At 39.7% G+C, this 19,293-nt stretch overlaps 1 protein-coding gene across 1 annotated transcript in view; it reads right to left on the reverse strand.

The window, feature by feature from the left end:
- Window positions 1-19,293, reverse strand: part of DNAJC1 (DnaJ heat shock protein family (Hsp40) member C1) — a 118,881-nt gene that overhangs the window by 43,933 nt on the left and 55,655 nt on the right. Inside the window, exons 4-5 of the mRNA XM_063452536.1 lie at window positions 16,401-16,566; window positions 15,072-15,169 (exon numbers count right to left, since the gene is read on the reverse strand). Of these exons, the coding sequence (XP_063308606.1) occupies window positions 15,072-15,169; window positions 16,401-16,566 (264 nt within the window). The remainder of the gene's footprint in view (window positions 1-15,071; window positions 15,170-16,400; window positions 16,567-19,293) is intronic.

Genomic DNA, 19,293 nt, shown 5'->3' on the forward strand with positions numbered 1-19,293 from the left:
GGATATAAAATTATGTTATACCACCTCCTCCGCTAAACTGAACACTTCTAAAAAGTTAGATTCTAAACAGGTTTCATCACAAACCTTGTTTATTTGTGCATTTTTAATGTTGTATTGTGTAAAGTATTTATTTGCAGTAGTCTTATAGTTGATGTAAAGTTTTTTTATCTGTTCAATTAGTTTTTTAACGTAGCTCAACACTTATGGTGAGTAGGTTAATACATTGGTGATAACGTACATTGAATAATTCTAGGACAACATTAGAAATGTAAAGAACTTACAACATGTCTGATTGCTTTAGAACTTTACAATATATATATTTTATTTGATACAAAAGACCTGTTTTAGATTATTTATAAAGTGCAATATGAGGGCAAAGTTGAAAATGAACACTTATTATGAGACTTAATGGAATTTCCTTTCATAATGCTCCACTTTAGAACTTTGTCACTGTATTGCAGTCTATACAAAGCACTTATTGTGTTTACTGCACTCATCACAATATTGTTATAATTATCAAGCACTCCCTATTCACTTTTCTTTACCATCATTTTGTACGTGAACAGTACATTCCAAGGAAACCATACAATAACTTAAAATCCCAGACTATACAGGTTGTATTGGCTTTAGTTATGCAAATTACATCCATTTCTTTTCCAATTACTATAACTCTGTACCCACACTTTTTGTTTTTTCTTCAATAACTGGTACAATGTCAAGTACTCCAATTTCAATGTACAATTCTATCTAACGAACTAGTCTAACATCTACATCTCAAGACTGTATTCAATTGTGTGAACCTTGTACCGACTTGGATCACAAATCATTAGTTTTCTATAGAGTGAAGTTGTCACTTTACAAGTAAAACTGGCCTTGGCCTGCTAGCCGTCACGATGGCCTTACTAACTGTGAACACACTCAAAAATAAGAGAGGAAAGTTATTGTGTCAATCGATGTCAGTTAAGACTAGGTATGCACAGAAAAGAAAATGTGGGGCCGAAACCGAAAATTCAGGATGACTTTTTTTTCTATAATTTTATTAATATTAGAGTTTTTAATGAATTTAATCAAATATGAAAAACTTCCCTTCTCTTTAAGTCCCCCCCACTTAATGTTTCTCTTACCCCCTTTAGTGTTCTCCCCCCCCCCCTCCCCTGTCCCATAGTGTTCTCCCCCCCTCCCCTGTCCCATAGTGTTCTCCCCCCCCTCCCCTGTCCCATAGTGTTCTCCCCCCCCCTCCCCCATAGTGTTCTCCCCCCCCCCCATAGTGTTCTCCCCCCCTCCCCCATAGTGTTCTCCCCCCCTCCCCCATAGTGTTCTCCCCCCCTCCCCTGTCCCATAGTGTTCTTTCCCCCCCCTCCCCTGTCCCATAGTGTTCTTTCCCCCCCCTCCCCTGTCCCATAGTGTTCTTTCCCCCCCTCCCCTGGTGTTCTTTCCCCCCTCCCCTGTCCCATAGTGTTCTTTCCCCCCCTCCCCTGTCCCATAGTGTTCTTTCCCCCCCTCCCCTGTCCCATAGTGTTCTTTCCCCCCCTCCCCTGTCCCATAGTGTTCTTTCCCCCCCTCCCCTGTCCCATAGTGTTCTTTCCCCCCCTCCCCTGTCCCATAGTGTTCTTTCCCCCCCTCCCCTGTCCCATAGTGTTCTTTCCCCCCCTCCCCTGTCCCATAGTGTTCTTTCCCCCCCTCCCCTGTCCCATAGTGTTCTTTCCCCCCCTCCCCTGTCCCATAGTGTTCTTTCCCCCCCTCCCCTGTCCCATAGTGTTCTTTCCCCCCCTCCCCTGTCCCATAGTGTTCTTTCCCCCCCTCCCCTGTCCCATAGTGTTCTTTCCCCCCCTCCCCTGTCCCATAGTGTTCTTTCCCCCCCTCCCCTGTCCCATAGTGTTCTTTCCCCCCTCCCCTGTCCCATAGTGTTCTTTCCCCCCCTCCCCTGTCCCATAGTGTTCTTCCCCCCCTCCCCTGTCCCATAGTGTTCTTCCCCCCCCTCCCCTGTCCCATAGTGTTCTTCCCCCCCCTCCCCTGTCCCATAGTGTTCTTCCCCCCCCTCCCCTGTCCCATAGTGTTCTTCCCCCCCCTCCCCTGTCCCATAGTGTTCTTCCCCCCCCCTCCCCTGTCCCATAGTGTTCTTCCCCCCCTCCCCTGTCCCATAGTGTTCTCCCCCCCCTCCCCTGTCCCATAGTGTTCTCCCCCCCCCTCCCCTGTCCCATAGTGTTCTCCCCCCCCTCCCCTGTCCCATAGTGTTCTTCCCCCCCCTCCCCTGTCCCATAGTGTTCTTCCCCCCCCTCCCCTGTCCCATAGTGTTCTTCCCCCCCCTCCCCTGTCCCATAGTGTTCTTCCCCCCCCTCCCCTGTCCCATAGTGTTCTTCCCCCCCCCTCCCCTGTCCCATAGTGTTCTTCCCCCCCCCTCCCCTGTCCCATAGTGTTCTTCCCCCCCCTCCCCTGTCCCATAGTGTTCTTCCCCCCCCTCCCCTGTCCCATAGTGTTCTTCCCCCCCCCTCCCCTGTCCCATAGTGTTCTTCCCCCCCCCTCCCCTGTCCCATAGTGTTCTTCCCCCCCCTCCCCTGTCCCATAGTGTTCTTCCCCCCCCTCCCCTGTCCCATAGTGTTCTTCCCCCCCCTCCCCTGTCCCATAGTGTTCTTCCCCCCCTCCCCTGTCCCATAGTGTTCTTCCCCCCCATCCCCTGTCCCATAGTGTTCTTCCCCCCCCTCCCCTGTCCCATAGTGTTCTTCCCCCCCCTCCCCTGTCCCATAGTGTTCTTCCCCCCCCTCCCCTGTCCCATAGTGTTCTTCCCCCCCCTCCCCTGTCCCATAGTGTTCTTCCCCCCCCCTCCCCTGTCCCATAGTGTTCTTCCCCCCCCTCCCCTGTCCCATAGTGTTCTTCCCCCCCCTCCCCTGTCCCATAGTGTTCTTCCCCCCCCCTCCCCTGTCCCATAGTGTTCTTCCCCCCCCCCTCCCCTGTCCCATAGTGTTCTTCCCCCCCCTCCCCTGTCCCATAGTGTTCTTCCCCCCCCCTCCCCTGTCCCATAGTGTTCTTCCCCCCCTCCCCTGTCCCATAGTGTTCTTCCCCCCCCCTCCCCTGTCCCATAGTGTTCTTCCCCCCCCTCCCCTGTCCCATAGTGTTCTTCCCCCCCCTCCCCTGTCCCATAGTGTTCTTCCCCCCCCTCCCCTGTCCCATAGTGTTCTTCCCCCCCCTCCCCTGTCCCATAGTGTTCTTCTCCCCCCCGCCTCCCCTGTCCCATAGTGTTCTTCCCACCTCCCCTGTCCCAAGTGCAGTATTCTTGACTTTTCATGTTATCATGACTCTCTTTCATTGTGATATGTAATCATCTAAATTGTTAATGCAAGCATGTCTGTTAAACTATGCACTACAAAACTAACAAATATTTGTTTTTAAATACATTTTGGTGCATCCCTAGTTAAGACATTGTCATAACCCCCTGTTTATTCACCAAACAGGGCAATTGTGAGCACCAATAACAAAAACGCACATTTTGAGCAAAAATAGCCAAGGCAGAAAAACAGTAGGACGAATTTAATTTAAGATTTCACAAACTACTACTGTAAACACCCTTTAATTGTATTCTGCTACTGTTCTTGAAAACAATGATACCTCAACATGTATACATTATCCCATAATCCTGTCCCAAACCTGCAAATTCTCTGAACCTTCTTACTGGATTGTCAGGCAGCAAACTAAATATAAAATTAAAAAATTAAATAATTATGTAAAAATAATACATAAATATAACCTATATATAATATAATAAAATTCTATTTTTTTATATATAAAATAGATATATATCAAAATACACTTAGAATTAAATTACATATATATCATTAACAATTTAGAATAATACTATATAATAATAATATATCATTTAATTCTCAGTGTATATTTATACACTATTTTTCCCATAATTATGTTATTTTATTATTTATTTGTTTGGGGATGTGTCTGGCAACTTAGGAAGTCCCCCTGCAGGCAATTTTCTAATCGGCAGATTCGAGTTATATTATCACAGTGTCATCGCAATCACATAACGTGGATGGGCGGGATTTGCTGCAGAGGGAAGAGAGCATACTTGCTTGTGGGAGGGCCCAATTGTGGGGCGTTCTATGCCTTTGAAGGACAGCATAGCACACCCTAACGTCACTAAGGTGTTAACAGCAAGTGGTAAGCAAAACAAAAATGTTTTAATTACTAGTGCCCATATACTGTAAGGTTAATTAGTGGATTTCAGCCTCTCAAAACAACCTATCAATCTAGTTCATAAAATGTTGAAACCACCTGGGTACAGCCACCTGCTCAGTATAGAGGTCCAGGTGTGATAGCCCCTATCACAACACACACACAAAGAAAAAACCCAATACAAAACAAAACAAAAAACAATCACAGGTGACATTTGTGCTACTCCCCAGTCATAAAGGAATTCACATTCACCATGGTCTGCTGCATCACCAAACTTGGGAGAACACACACAATACTAAGTTAATGTGGCACAAAAAATAGTGTTGGTTAGTACTCTAGCTGCAGCTGTTTAACCCACAGATCCGATCCAAGAGACGTCTCAGCCTTTTATCATGAAATTAGTTAAAGGGACACTATAGTCACCTGAACAACTTTAGCTTAATGAAGCAGTTTTGGTGTATAGAACATGCCCCTGCAGCCTCACTGCTCAATCCTCTGCCAATTAGGAGTTAAATCCCTTTGTTTATGAACCCTAGTCACTCCTCCCTGCATGTGACTTGCACAGCCTTCCATAAACACTTCCTGTAAAGAGAGCCCTATTTAGGCTTTCTTTATTGCAAGTTCTGTTTAATTCAGATTTTCTTATCCCCTTCTATGTTAATAGCTTGCTAGACCCTGCAAGAGCCTCCTGTATGTGATTAAAGTTTAGAGATTGAGATACAGTTATTTAAGGTAAATTTACATCTGCTTGAAAGTGAAACCAGTTTTTTTTTTTTTCATGCAGGCTCTGTCAATCATAGCCAGGGGAGGTGTAGCTAGGGCTGCGTAAACAGAAACAAAGTGATTTAACTCCTAAATGACAGTGAATTGAGCAGTGAAATTGCAGGGGAATAATCTATACACTAAAACTGCTTTATTTAGCTAAAGTAATTTAGGTAACTATAGTGTTCCTTTAATAAGGGAAGCTAGACCACAGGACATATTTGGAATGCACTCTTTACTGGCTACAGTATTTCATTCTAAATGAACCTAAAATTATCCTGAAAGTAGGACTGTCACTTTTCTGGATTTCTCATTGTCCCACCCCATTTAAAGGGACACTATAACCACTAAAAAAAACTTTAGCTTGGGGGGCGGGGCCTGACGTCCAAGATGGCCGGACGTGTCTTCAACTAGCTCCTGCAAAATTCGAGCCAAACTACAGAATATGAGGCTTTCATCCTGGACAAACTAAGTTAGACACTCGAAGCAAACCGATACTACAGGTGGTGGATCAGCTCCAGCCTGAATAAAATCGATCTGTCTGAAGAAAACCCTGTCCAGCACTGTGGCCTAGTGTGACTAGCAGCCTGAAGGTGGAGAGAGGCGGCCGATCTCCCGCCTTGAAGTGCGAACATCACTGCAGCCCCAGAGCTTTGAAGCCCCGCCACCCCCTCCTCTGGACCGGTGGGGGTCATCCCAGTCCCCACGGGGAGCTCTTACCTGTCTGCAACACGGGCACCACTCCTTGCTGAGTACTACTAGACTGTGTGGTGTGCTTAAAATGGCCACTGCACGGCAGCAGCCCCACGACCAAAAAAGCCCAGCAGGCCAGTCATGGAGGGAAACCTTCGATGCAAAATTTGACGCGATCCTCCAAGCATTCTGGCAGAGGATCAACAACAGACAACCTGCCCAAGCCGCGGCCTTCACACCACCGACCCTGCAAATCACTGCGGCATACAAGCCTAAATCTGGAAGGAGGGTCCATGTGGATCTACGTTCACCTCACCGACCACCTACCTACACGGTTCCTCGCGCTCTGGAGTCCCCGCAGGTCTCTTATCTACCCACCTGGAATGATGCAAACCCGGGAAATGGGGCAACAGAGCTCATCAAGACCCGAACTGGAGAAGGTGTTGGGTTGTGGCACTGTGGACCGGACTCTGTACTCCTGCACATAACCAAGCTACATCCCTATCATGGTGTTTGGGTGCAAAGTAGATCAGTTAATGAGACTACCTTCCTGCAATGGCCCATATGTGGGGTTGGTTGACTCCTGGCTATCATTAATACCAGCTATTTAGGCACTGCATACATTCCAGACCCATGATAAGGCACAAGCTTTTATTTTATGCCATACTAGCACTTTTCTTTTCTGTCTAGCGCCTAATAGCATCACGAGTACTCCACATGACAGCTAATATAGAGAGCTACTTACCCAACCACTCTCTACTAATCACTGACACATACAATGTCTTGTCCGCTCACTAGCATACTACACTCTATGCACAAGTGGTAAGGTGCCCGTACAGTTGATTGCGACCCAGTGGTTTTTCACAATATGAAACTTAAAGGGAAACTCCAGTGCCAGGAAAACGATTCGTTTTCCTGGCACTGGAGGTTTCCTCTCCCTTCCCCCCCCAATCCCCGGTTACTGAAGGGGTGAAAACCCCTTCAGTGACTTACCAGGGGCAGCAACATGTCCCACGTCGCTGCTTCCTCCTCCCCCACCGCTCCTCCTTCTGCTTACGTCGGCCGGTGGGCGAGACTGATCCCGCCTCATATGAAAGCATTGAAAATGAATTTCAATGCTTCCCTATGGGGAATAGAGCGACGCTGGAGGTCCTCACACAGCGTGAGGACGTCCAGCGACGCTCAAGCACAGAAAACCTGGAAGTTCCCTCTAGTGGCTGTCTAATAGACAGCCACTAGGGGAGGACTTAACCCTGCAAGGCCAGTTTTACTTGTATAGTGGCAACTTCACTCTATAGAAAACTAATGATTTGTGATCCAAGTCGGTACAAGGTTCACACAATTGAATACAGTCTTGAGATGTAGATGTTAGACTAGTTCGTTAGATAGAATTGTACATTGAAATTGGAGTACTTGACATTGTACCAGTTATTGAAGAAGAAAAAAAAAAAAGTGTGGGTACAGAGTTACAGTAATTCGAAAAGAAATGGATGTAATTTGCATAACTAAAGCCAATACAACCTGTATAGTCCAGGATTTTTTTTTTTTTTAATTCTTTATTTTTATTCGTGTATGGAGTAACAGCAAAGCGTACAGCGCCACAACAGCTGCTGCAAGCGGTTTGTCATCAGTTCAACATGTGGCTTATTATACAGCACAATTTTATAGTTAAGAACATGAAAATAACAAGATGTAGGCAGTTACATAGAAATACAAAGCGTGGTATACATGCGATTTGAAGTGTGAAACACTCTGAATTATTATGTCTAGGGCAGTAAGACCTGATATATAGTCCAGGATTTTAAGATATTGTATGGTTTCCTTGTTTGTTGAATTTACAGAGCAAGAAATAAAAACTTCTAAATCAAGTTAATGTCTCGTTGAAAATGAAACTATTTTTGTTATTTATTTATTTGCATGCAGGCTTTGTCAGTTGCAGTCAGGGGAGAGTGTGGCTAGGAATGCATAAACAGTAATTGTACATTAAACCCTTAAAGAACAAGGCTTTTTTTGAGATGTTCATGCAACACTTTTATAACGAAGGCCTTTTTGCCAAGCATTCATTCTATCACAGGTCGTTCCCCTTTCTGTTTTAGTGCACTCTACATACAGTTGCAAGAAAAAAGTATGTGAACCCTTTGGAATGATATGGATTTCTGCACAAATTGGTCATAAAATGTGATCTGATAATCATCTAAGTCACAATAGACAATCACAGTCATGCTTAAACTAATAACACACAAAGAATGAAATGTTGCCATGTTTTTATTTAACACACCAAGTAAACATTCACAGTGCAGGTGGAAAAAGTATGTGAACCCTTGGATTTAATAACTGGTTGAACCTCCTTTGGCAGCAATAACTTCAACCAAACGTTTCCTGTAAAAACAGGGGGGTAGGTGCAGCGCTTCAGTAATCCTTGACAAGGTATATGTGAAGAGAACCAGAGAATAAATAATAGTGTAGTATTTAAAACTGTAGTGGTAATAAATAAAATAAAAGATGTGCACTCACACTTTCCTGGAGCTTCAATACAGCTCCAGTGTATGCGCCTGGGCGGAATAATCCCCGCCTATAGATCAAGTGCAGAGGCAATTCTTCAAGTTATAGATGTGGTAGGGGGTATCCTCATAAAAAACAAACTAATAAAAATCGTATATGGTGAAGTATGTAGAGCTATGGAAGCAAGGGTAGGTAAAGACTATAAAATGTGCACTCACGTGTAATGGAGCCGTAAAACCTGGCTCCACTGATAGCGCTTGAAGTGGTATGATCCCCACTCAAGGATACAGGTGTAAAAGCAAGTTCTTCCCTCCGTGTATATTTGGAGATAAACAAACAGAACCACAATAATGTACACCGTAAAAAAGGAGTGTAAGCAGAAATAAATAATTTAAGCCTACTCACATGCTAATGAGCAAGTTCCGGTTTGCTCAATCCAAAGCGCTTGGGTGGTATGATCCCCACCAGGGATATAGCTCCAAACAATCCAACAGCAGCAAAGTATGGTCCAATTAAAAAAGTACTTTAATGTTAAAAAATATAATAAAAAATACAATTTATAATAAAATAGTGATAAAAAAGTTATAAACAATACACTTAACGCGTTTCTCCTTGGATAGGCTCCTGTAGTTGCAGATCAGACGTGCACAACGGTCAGGAGTAATTCTTGACCATTCCTCTTTACAGAACTGTTTCAGTTCAGCAATATTCTTGGGATATCTGGTGTGAATAGCTTCCTTGAGGTCATGCCACAGCATCACAATTGGGTTGAGGTCAGGACTCTGACTGGACCACTTCAGAAGGTGTATTTTCTTCTGTTTAAGCCATTCTGTTGTTGATTTACTTCTATGCTTTGGGTCATTGTCCTGTTGCAACACTCATCTTCTGTTGAGCTTCAGCTGGTAGACAGATGGCCTTAAGTTCTCCTGCAAAATGTCTTGATAAGCTTGGGAATTCATTTTTCCTTCGATGATAGCAATCCGTCCAGGCCCTGACACAGCAAAGCAGCCCCAAACCATGATGCCCCCACCACCATACTTTACAGTTGGGATGAGGTTTTGATGTTGGTGTGATGTGCCTCTTTTTTGCCACACATATTGTTGTGTGTTTCTTCCAAACAACTCAACTTTAGTTTCATCTGTCCACAGAATATTTTGCCAGTACTGCTGTGGAACATCCAGGTGCTCTTGTGCAAACTGTAAACGTGCAGCAATGTTTTGTTTGGACAGCAGTGGCTTCCTCTGTGGTATCCTCCCATGAAATCCATTCTTGTTTAGTGTTTTACGTATTGTAGATTCGCTAACAGGGATGTTAGCATTTGCCAGTGACTTCTGTAAGTCTTTAGCTGACACTCTAGGATTCTTCTTCACCTCATTGAGCAGTCTGTGCTGTGCTCTTGCAGTCATCTTTACAGGACGGCCACTCCTAGGGAGAGTAGCAGCAGTGCTGAACTTTCTCAATTTATAGACAATTTGTCTTACAGTGGACTGATGAACAGCAAGGAAATACTTTTATAACCCTTTCCAGCTTTATGCAAGGCAACAATTCTTAATCGTAGGTCTTCTGAGAGCTTTTTTGTGCAAGGCATCATTCACATCAGGCAATGCTTCTTGTGAAAAGCAAACCCAGAACTGGTGTGTGTTTTTTATAGGGCAGGGCAGCTGTAACCAACACCTCCAATCTCATCTCATTGATTGGACTCCAGTTGGCTGACATCTCACTCCAATTAGCACATATAGTCTAGGGGTTCACATACATTTTCCACCTGCACTGTGAATGTTTACATGGTGTGTTAAATAAAAACATGGCAACATTTCATTCTTTGTGTGTTATTAGTTTAAGCATGACTGTGATTGTCTATTGTGACTTAGATGATGATCAGATCACATTTTATGACCAATTTGTGCAGAAATCCTTATCATTCCAAAGGGTTCACATACTTTTTCTTGCAACTGTATTATATATAATTTTTAAATTAGGGATTTTCTTGATACCCTATATAAAGAAAACAAACTCAAAAAAGATTCACTAATTAGTTCTGATTATTAAAATGCACAATATGTCTTTGATTTTATATTAATTTTGAAAAAGTTATAACGGAAATACTGTAATGAATTACAGTTTTAAAGCTAAAACTTTGCAAAATTTGCCATGCTGAGATTACAACTTTAATGGTATTCACTGAATCCAACACCGCTACACAAAAGTATATAGGAGTAGAGAGTACATACCACAAGCTATGTAATCATAATCACAAGATAGGATCATTTTGACACTTTTTATTTAACCATTTCATCACAAACCTAGGTCAAATTAGTTGTTTGTGCTTTTATTTCCTCACACGTTTTATTTTGGGGTAATTTATAGACCATGCATGTCCCACTACTACAAAGACCACATATTATGCTACTGTTCTCACGTACAACGATACCCCGCATGTATATCTTTTTCCCTAATCCTACCTTTAGAGCAACCCTTAATCCAATCCATAATTCTTCCTATAATCCCACACTACTCCAACTCATAATTAAACCCATAATCCTATCTATAATTCCAGTCTCAATCCCAGCTTTTAAGGGTCAGTACGGACATCAGCAGATGAACTTCCTAGATCACACAGTATAGAGGGCTTGCAGAGTACAGTGTGACAACAGAATGAGAGGAAGACCCTCGGGGGCTGGCTAAAAGCAATTTTAAATTTACTGTAATAGCACGATTGCAGCTCATAGGCCTCCTGTCCGTTTTTGGCCACTAACTGTGGCACCAGCTGAAAGAGAAGGCCCCCAGGTATTTTTTTGGTACCAGCAGGGATTTAACCCCTACTTGTGCTTTTAATTGTGACTGTCTATGCCGTCACTGGGCATTAAACAAATACACTGCATGACGACATTGACCGTCATGTGGTCTTTAAGTGGTAAACTCTTACATGGCAGATAATTGAGCAGTGAGATTGCAGAGGCATGATCTATACACCAAAACTGCTACTGAGATTCCTAGTGTGGACAAGAAGTGCTGCAAAGGTACGTAAAAACATCCTTCATAATGCTCAGGTTTATGCATACAGTGAGGGGGGAAAAGTACTTATTTCACTTATTGACATGCAAATCAATTTATACTTTTTTTGACATGCCTTTTTCTGGTTATTCTGTCTCTCACTGTTAAAATACATTACATTAAAATGATATACTGATCATTTGTCAGTGGGCAAACGTTCAAAATCAGCAGGGGATCATATAATTTCTCCCTCACTGTAATGCTTACTCATGGATTTCTTTAATAATGCCACATTTGTGTCTGTGATCCTGCGTACATTGGTTTTCATTTCATTTACAAGGCAGATCAAAGCTATAAAAATTAGAAAATGAAAACTAGTGACAGTTTTGTATCTCTGCTTTAAAACATTAAAAAGCTCTATTGCTTCCATTGCATTTTAACCAAAACACATTGCAGCTCTGGTGCAATTCATCAGGTCACAAGCCCACACTATATACATGTACATGAGATAAAATATGAGATAATCACACAGACCGGCAATAAAGTGGGTTATGTCATGACAGTGTCCTTTTAATATGCTTTATATTGCTGTACTTTAAAAAAAAAAAAAAATTCCAGAAAGCTTATAGTTGATTTTAGGACATGATACGACAGTAAAGATAAAAACTTTTGTAAAGTATTTAATAAATATCACATCGCAGAAAAATGCCAATATTCTCACTGCTAAAAATAGAAGAAAAAAAACAGATAAAATTAAAAGACTTACTACCTTTTTTTTTTCCCCTTCTTTTAGTCTCAGCAGGAAAGTAGCTATTTCTGTCACACACATTAACAGAAAAAGATAATCAGGTATTCAGAATGCTGGCTTAATAGAATTTATTTTGTTATTAGACTGGGGGCACATGGAGATTTGATGGCACATCCCTTGCTTACAATGCGGTCAGAATGCATTCGGGTAGTATCCATGAAGTCGTAGGAATGATTGTGTGAATATTTTGCTTTTAAGGAACTTCATCGGGGCTCCTGCCTTAGCAATGCCTCTGATTGGTGCAAACATTAAAATAATTTGCTCCGAATCAGACTTTTAATCAGACCATTAAAATGGCTTCCATTAAACTCCATGAGGAGTTAACACAATATGGATTACTTATATTTCTGTAAGGTCTTCAAATATTTACTGTTATCCCTTTAGTACTACTTTCAAGGAGTATGACAAAAAAAAACAAAAAAGCCTTTGACTGCAGTCTTCCATTGCTTGACCAATAAACATTTTTCCCATTCTGTGACATTATAGGAAACACCTGACCAACACAAGAATTGTATTGTTGCATGCATGTCGTACCAGTTATAAATATCAGTAATAAATAAATAATATAAATAAATAACTTAAGCGATATATGCATGGGATCTCCCAAGGAAAGAGTGGCACAACAGTTAGACACACTGATATTAGCTAGTTGGGATAGTTCTCAGCATGTAGTGTGTCCAGAATGCAATTAGCCTCATGGACCACATTCCTACCCACAAAGCTGAATGTCATTCCAGGGCGCATGCATGCCAAGATGACAGGCTGCTGGGTTGGGCAGTCGCGCAAGTCTGCCCATACACCAAGCATTGCTTGAGCACTCGTAGTTACTTTATTACCTTCTCTATTGAATTAAGGTGCTAAAGACAGCATTTGAGGTAAACTTTATAGTACCCAACAGGAAGCAACTACAATTTCATAACCCATGGATCCAAAGTATGCAGAGATGTATGCAATAGGCATAAAAAAGCCACTGAAAACAATGAGATGACCAGGATTGGCTGAAAACACCAAGCAATCTGGAGAGGTAACAGTCTATTTTTGTTTTTTTTACTTTTAAATGCATTCTGTATACACAAAGAAAAAGGATATTGAAAATATCCAACATCCCTGTCTCTACAAATTCTGTTCAGCAACACTGGAGTGACTAATAAATCAATGCTTAAATAACTAGTTTGGGAAGCAGAACAAACAAGCCAATACCTTAAATAAAAATATAAATAAATAAACAAGGCAAAAAACATTAATGTCATCAACAGTTCAGTGGAGAATTACTCACTGATGTCACAAGAATAGAAAACAGGCAGAACCGCTTCTGATCTCCCTTTTCCATTGATCCAGTTCCTGCCCCTGCTGGGTGAACTATTTAAAAATGCTTTAATTCTTCGAAAAAGTCAATAGGAAAAATGGTTTTATCTTTCACGACTCTGAATGCCATTATCTACCATACATTTAGATCTGAGCTACACAGTCTACATGTCAAACACGAGAACAATGTCATCCTTTGTTTTTTGGTTTTTAATGTAATTTTACAAATCCTTTATTTATGATGGTCAAAACACTTCCAGCCAAAAAATCTTTACTGTGATAACCCCTTATCATGGTTTTACAATAAACAGAAGAACCATTTATTGCGTTGAATGTGGCACATTTAAATTATGCTGGGTCATAAAGTATTTCATTGCTAAATATGTCAAAAAGATACACACATTTATTTTTGATGTGTAAAAGTAAAGATAAACCGATCATGAGTTCTCCTGATTATTAGAGCTGATATTCAGCATATTTCTCATAATCAATATCGGTCTTGTAATTTACCAATATTAAAAATAACTTTAAATTTTCAATTCTTTCAGTCACTGTACGCCGTCTTCCGCATGCGGAAACTACAGCTGCGAGCCAATGAGGTGCTATGTTTCGACCTCGCATAGCTCCTCCCTGTGAGTCCCTGAATGCGGAGGCTATTCGGTTGAATGCACCACTCAATCCACAAGTTACTTACAATAAGAGGTAGCTTTTAGAACACTAGCAAGTGGTATAAAAGGCTGTGTACAAAAACATAGCATATCAAACCATATGGGTAGGAAATGTGTAAACACTTAAACAAACCAGAACAAACGTAAAACATATGAGGAGTAGAGAATACAAGTCACATCATTCAGAAGAATTCATGCAAAAGAACAATATACAACGTGTAACCAGACATTGCTACAACATTCCCTACCCACAATCCGTGAGAAGACATCATTTGCCAACTATCTCTATGCAAAAGGAAAGCATGAGTCAGTACACCAGAACCTCAGGTTGTGTGTGGGGGTGTTTTTTTAATTGGAAATCTGGAGAAAGTCAACCCACGGCCACTGTTTCTGGTTTTCTTCTTACTGGGGCGGACGGTCACCTAAACCGTGACTAGGACACTATAATGCTAGGAATACACATTTAAATTCCTTATGCTATAGTGTTCCTTGAAGAGATATAGTGCAACTTTTGACGGTTTCCAACACAACTCAAATTGAGCAAAATATATAAAGAAAAACGCACTGCACGATAATCTCATGCGGTGTAGAGATGACCATAACCACTACAGTTTTATATTTTTAATTTTCTAATGTGTGTGTAATTTTTAGCTTTATTTGTGGAGCCCAGGCACCACTTCCTGCACACCTGTTGCACGGAGAAGCACTGCTGCCCATGTTAGTACTTTTGCAGAGTAAGCATGAACTTGTGATTGCATTTGTGAAGGCATACAGCAATATTCTCTGCCTGGATTCACAGCATGGATCTTAAACCTGAAGATTGGTCTTGCTTGCCCATATAATGTTTGTAATGATGCGGGAGATGATTGGACACCAAATATTATGCCAGTTATAAATATATTATAAAAATGAAACAGTTTCCTTTTTGACATGTATCAATACGTTGGCAGATCATGGACCTGCGTGTCCATAACTTGCATGGAAATTCTGTCATGTATATGATTACCTCTCATTCCTCAATAAAAGCTTTAATTTGAAGGGGGGAAAAGGGAAACTCTCAGTTATAGGAGAAACAGTAATATGATATTCTATGTATTTTTTATTTGAGATTTTAAAACAATATTAAATAAATTCTAATAATCACAAAATAAACGCACCTCTCATTTTTCTCCAGAAGACTAAATTTCACTTCATCTATTGTTTTCCCACCAGCCTTTTTCTTCTTTTCTCTTTTCTTCTTACTGAGAAGTTCATCCTTAAAATTAAATAGAAACATAATCCATTACTTATTTTCAAATATTAAAAGGATGTGTATGTAAAAAAAAAAAAAATACAAAAAAAAAGCATTTATAATTAAACAGTTAGGAAATAACATGTAATGGTATTCAGAATCTAAAGCTGTAGGGCTTTATTAGCTAAATAGTGAATTGTGATCAATCAAAAAAAAACTGCAAAATTCAGGTGTAACTATTGCGAAGTTGGATATTTTTGTTTAATGGACAGTTAATTTTCGCTTAAATAGGAGATTCTCGTTTTCAGTTTACTACAAAGAACTGTTTAGTGTTTAAAGTCCAGAGTACTTACACAATATTAGAATTTGCAAATGTTGTAAACTACAAAAAAATATTCTTTGATACTAATGACAGGGACTGAGAATAAGCAGACATACGTTTTATACAGAGTTAAGGTACTCCCTTCAACAAGCAACACAGATGGGTGTATCGGACCATGTAACAAAGAGTGTCATCCTAATATTAAGACTGTTAATAAGGTATAAAGCTTTACCCTATATTTGTGTTACCATTTAATGCCCAGATTTAATAGCCTAACCATAGCTCTGATACGTAAAGTACTTTATTGAAGCAATGAAAAGTAGACTTGCGCAAAAATATATTCAGATAGGTTCGTCTGAATCAAATGCTTTTAAATCCATATCCAGACAGATTGATCAGTCCGGGATTTACCTGTGGAGTCATACTCAATAAATAAGAAAATAATACTCCACAGGTAAATCTCAGGTGAAATTAATCATTTGATTTGGACGAACCCATCCAAATGAATTTTTTTTTCACAAACAGGATTTTGTGAGTCATTAAAATAAAAAAATATATAACACAGAGGGAATATATATTTTATCTATTGCACGGTTTAAAATGATCGCTGATTTCAGCTTGTTAAGGCATCTGCTGGCACCTGTCATTTTTAGGAAAAATATTTATCTGTGCAGAACATTTTCTTTGCGAGCAAAAATTCCTGACCAATAAATCTGGGCGCCAGAGGGGTGAGCAACAATGTACACAAATCAAGCCTTTTTTTTATCTCAGAAAAATCCTATTGGATGTGGAAATAAAATAAAATAATAATAATACGGTGTGTCATTATAATAAAAAAAAATATATATATATATTTTACATTTCCAATAATACACTGATATAAAGCTTTCCTTATCCCACTGTTTTAATTCCTTATATTTTGTGAATACGCACCAGCTGCTTCTCCAGGTAGATAGACCAAACCACAGCATAATGGCCCACTGTGAATATAATGAACAAGAGCAATGCTAGCTCGGCATTGCTCATCTTCCTCACCCGCCTGTAATAGAACACAGGCTGTCTCCAATCTGGGAGGCCATTAACAAGGACATCGTCATACCTAAAGCAACAGAAAGATTGACAGGTTTCACAAACAATACAGCAAAATGTTAATCAAAATCACTGAATACAAATATATTCACCCATCCTTCTGCTCATTCTCACATTATCCTTGTTCATTCGCTACACCCAACACATGAAAATAGGGTGTAAAATGCACCATAAATAAATGTTCTATCGTAGATTATATATATATATATATATATATATATACACACACACACACACACACCTGTCAATATATCACAAATGTAATATTTTATACAGTGCAATTTATACTTAAAAGCAAATAAGGTTTGTTCTCATAACTAGCAACATTTTCTGCGTGGAGAGAAAATATAAAAATGGACTATAACAGTGTTTTACAAAAGCATGTTCAATGCCTTTAAAGAGGCAATCTAAGCAGCCTATCCACTACAGCTTTAGAGAGTATCCCTTTAAACAAGAGAAGTTTGACAAAGCAGGCAAACCTTGAACCTAGGTATGCATTATAGAGCGTATAATTACATTTAACTTTACTATATTCATACTCCAATACTTTCTCCTTTGCTCTAACCACAGTCTTCAATGGACACAAAGCTCTCTGCTGTATATTACACATTTATCTCCTGTATAGGAGCCTACGTGGCTCACAACATATAGTACAGCTGAATGGCAGACAGGGCACAGGGCATTTTTCAGGGTAAATTGCAAAGTGAAGTAGCAGCTAACAATGTCCTCTGGCATAGAAATGCTGTTTCTAGTAAGGCATTTATATTTACTGTATGCAGACATTACGTCCATATTATACATGTATAATATTCACCCGCAAATCCCTTACAAATAAAGATATTCAGATTATATTATGTAATTTAGAAAATTAGAGATATTTTAAAATAGATTACATTATTCCCCCAGCATTTCTGCACAAGGTAACAAAAAAAAGCATGTACACAAGTTCTGCGTACACTTAAAATTTAAGTATACCTTTATATATTTCTAAATTAGCAAACTACATATGGTATTAGTGGTATTTCTCTATGCCTATGTCCTAGTTGAACATACCATGTTTCAAATAAACAGTCTTCCATCTTTAAAACATGAGCACTTTTTTTTTTTTTTTACAAATATCAATATTGCACGATCTGTAAAATGTTATATATACATATTAACATTTTTACTATTGTTTTATCTGCTAAAATAATATATATATATATATATTTTTTAAAGAACAGCAACAAGAAATTCTTTATTATTTGACAAGAAATGGCAGCAATCACACAAGACTAAATAAAATATTATTTAGCTACTGATAAAGGATTCTCACTGAATTATTTATGCACATGCTTTGTTAAATCACTATAGGTTATTTACACAGAGCTTCTTCAGTTTAGCGGGCAGTATTTATAATCAGCAGCCATGGCCGCTATGACATAACATAACAGAGCCCAATTCAATGCAAAGGTCACTTCGAGATGGAGTAGAGATTTGAAACACAAAGGAAAAAGGGTGTTTCACCACATGGTTTATTCTGATTTTCAAAATCATGTTGTTGATTTTTTTTTTTTTTTTTTTTTTTTACAAGAATGTAAATGTAAGGTAAATGAAAGAAAATATGCCAACTCTTATATTTCCCATGCTGCTAAAAATTACCTTCATCTCAACTGACTGATACAGGAATTTAAAACGTACCACAACAAAAACCCTAGCTATATATTTTAGCGTTTCTTTCAACACGTCAATGAAATAGGAAGTGTGAGCTAATACAATGGACATTATTGCTGCATTATCTTCTGCCTCAGCGGTAAAAGCATCTGAGCTTCATCTTTCGCTGCTATTCACATTCTGTTTGCAAATAGATCACCATTAGTTTTGTGACATTAGTATGCTCCGGTAGAATACATATATTATTATTTATATACATATAATATTAAAGTGAACCTGTAATGATAGGTTGCCATTTAAGTGATAACATCATCTTATGCTTTGAACATATCATTTGTCACAGTGATGAAGGATATATTTTATTGCGTAAAAAGATGTTGATTAAAAAATATTCGCCTCTCAAGAGCCACCACCATGCAGGGTTTGTTTTACATTAATGTAACATTCACGCCTATGTAATGCCTCTCTACTCCCAAACCGGCGAGACTGCCAACATGGGGGAGTGGCCATCTATTTACATAACTTTGTCAAATCTAAAAAAAATTCAGGAGAATTATTTTTCACATCCATTTATTTAAAAAAAATAATTTAAAATCTGTTACTCACCTGCTTTAGGCCTTTAAAATATATAGTATAAATACACAAACACAAATTTCCCTTCACAGCAAATGTGGCAACGAGCAGAGTTGATAAATTGTGTGTGCAGCATATGCTGTGTAATTGAGATTGGTTTATTTGTGGTCTAGATTTTAAAGGCCTCAGGTAGGTGGATAATAAATTGCTCTTTTTACGGGAGTGAAGAATATATGTTTATGTTAAAAGAACACTCCAGGCACCATAACCACTACCGTGCACTGTAGTGATTGTGATGCCAGGAGACCCCATGTATAATCTGCCAGTATTGGTCAAACTGTTTACAAATGGTTTTACACTTGCTGTATCTGACACCCACAGTTCTTCAGGGCTGATTAAAAGCTTGTATAAAGCGAAACTTTGTACAGCAATACAGGTTTAGCCAGTATTTATTGGCTGAGAGATGCCAGCTGCCACCATCAGCCCATAAATATCATTGAAATCTGTTAAA

Source organism: Pelobates fuscus, chromosome 4 (assembly GCF_036172605.1).
Source record: "Pelobates fuscus isolate aPelFus1 chromosome 4, aPelFus1.pri, whole genome shotgun sequence".
Lineage (NCBI taxonomy): Eukaryota > Metazoa > Chordata > Amphibia > Anura > Pelobatidae > Pelobates > Pelobates fuscus.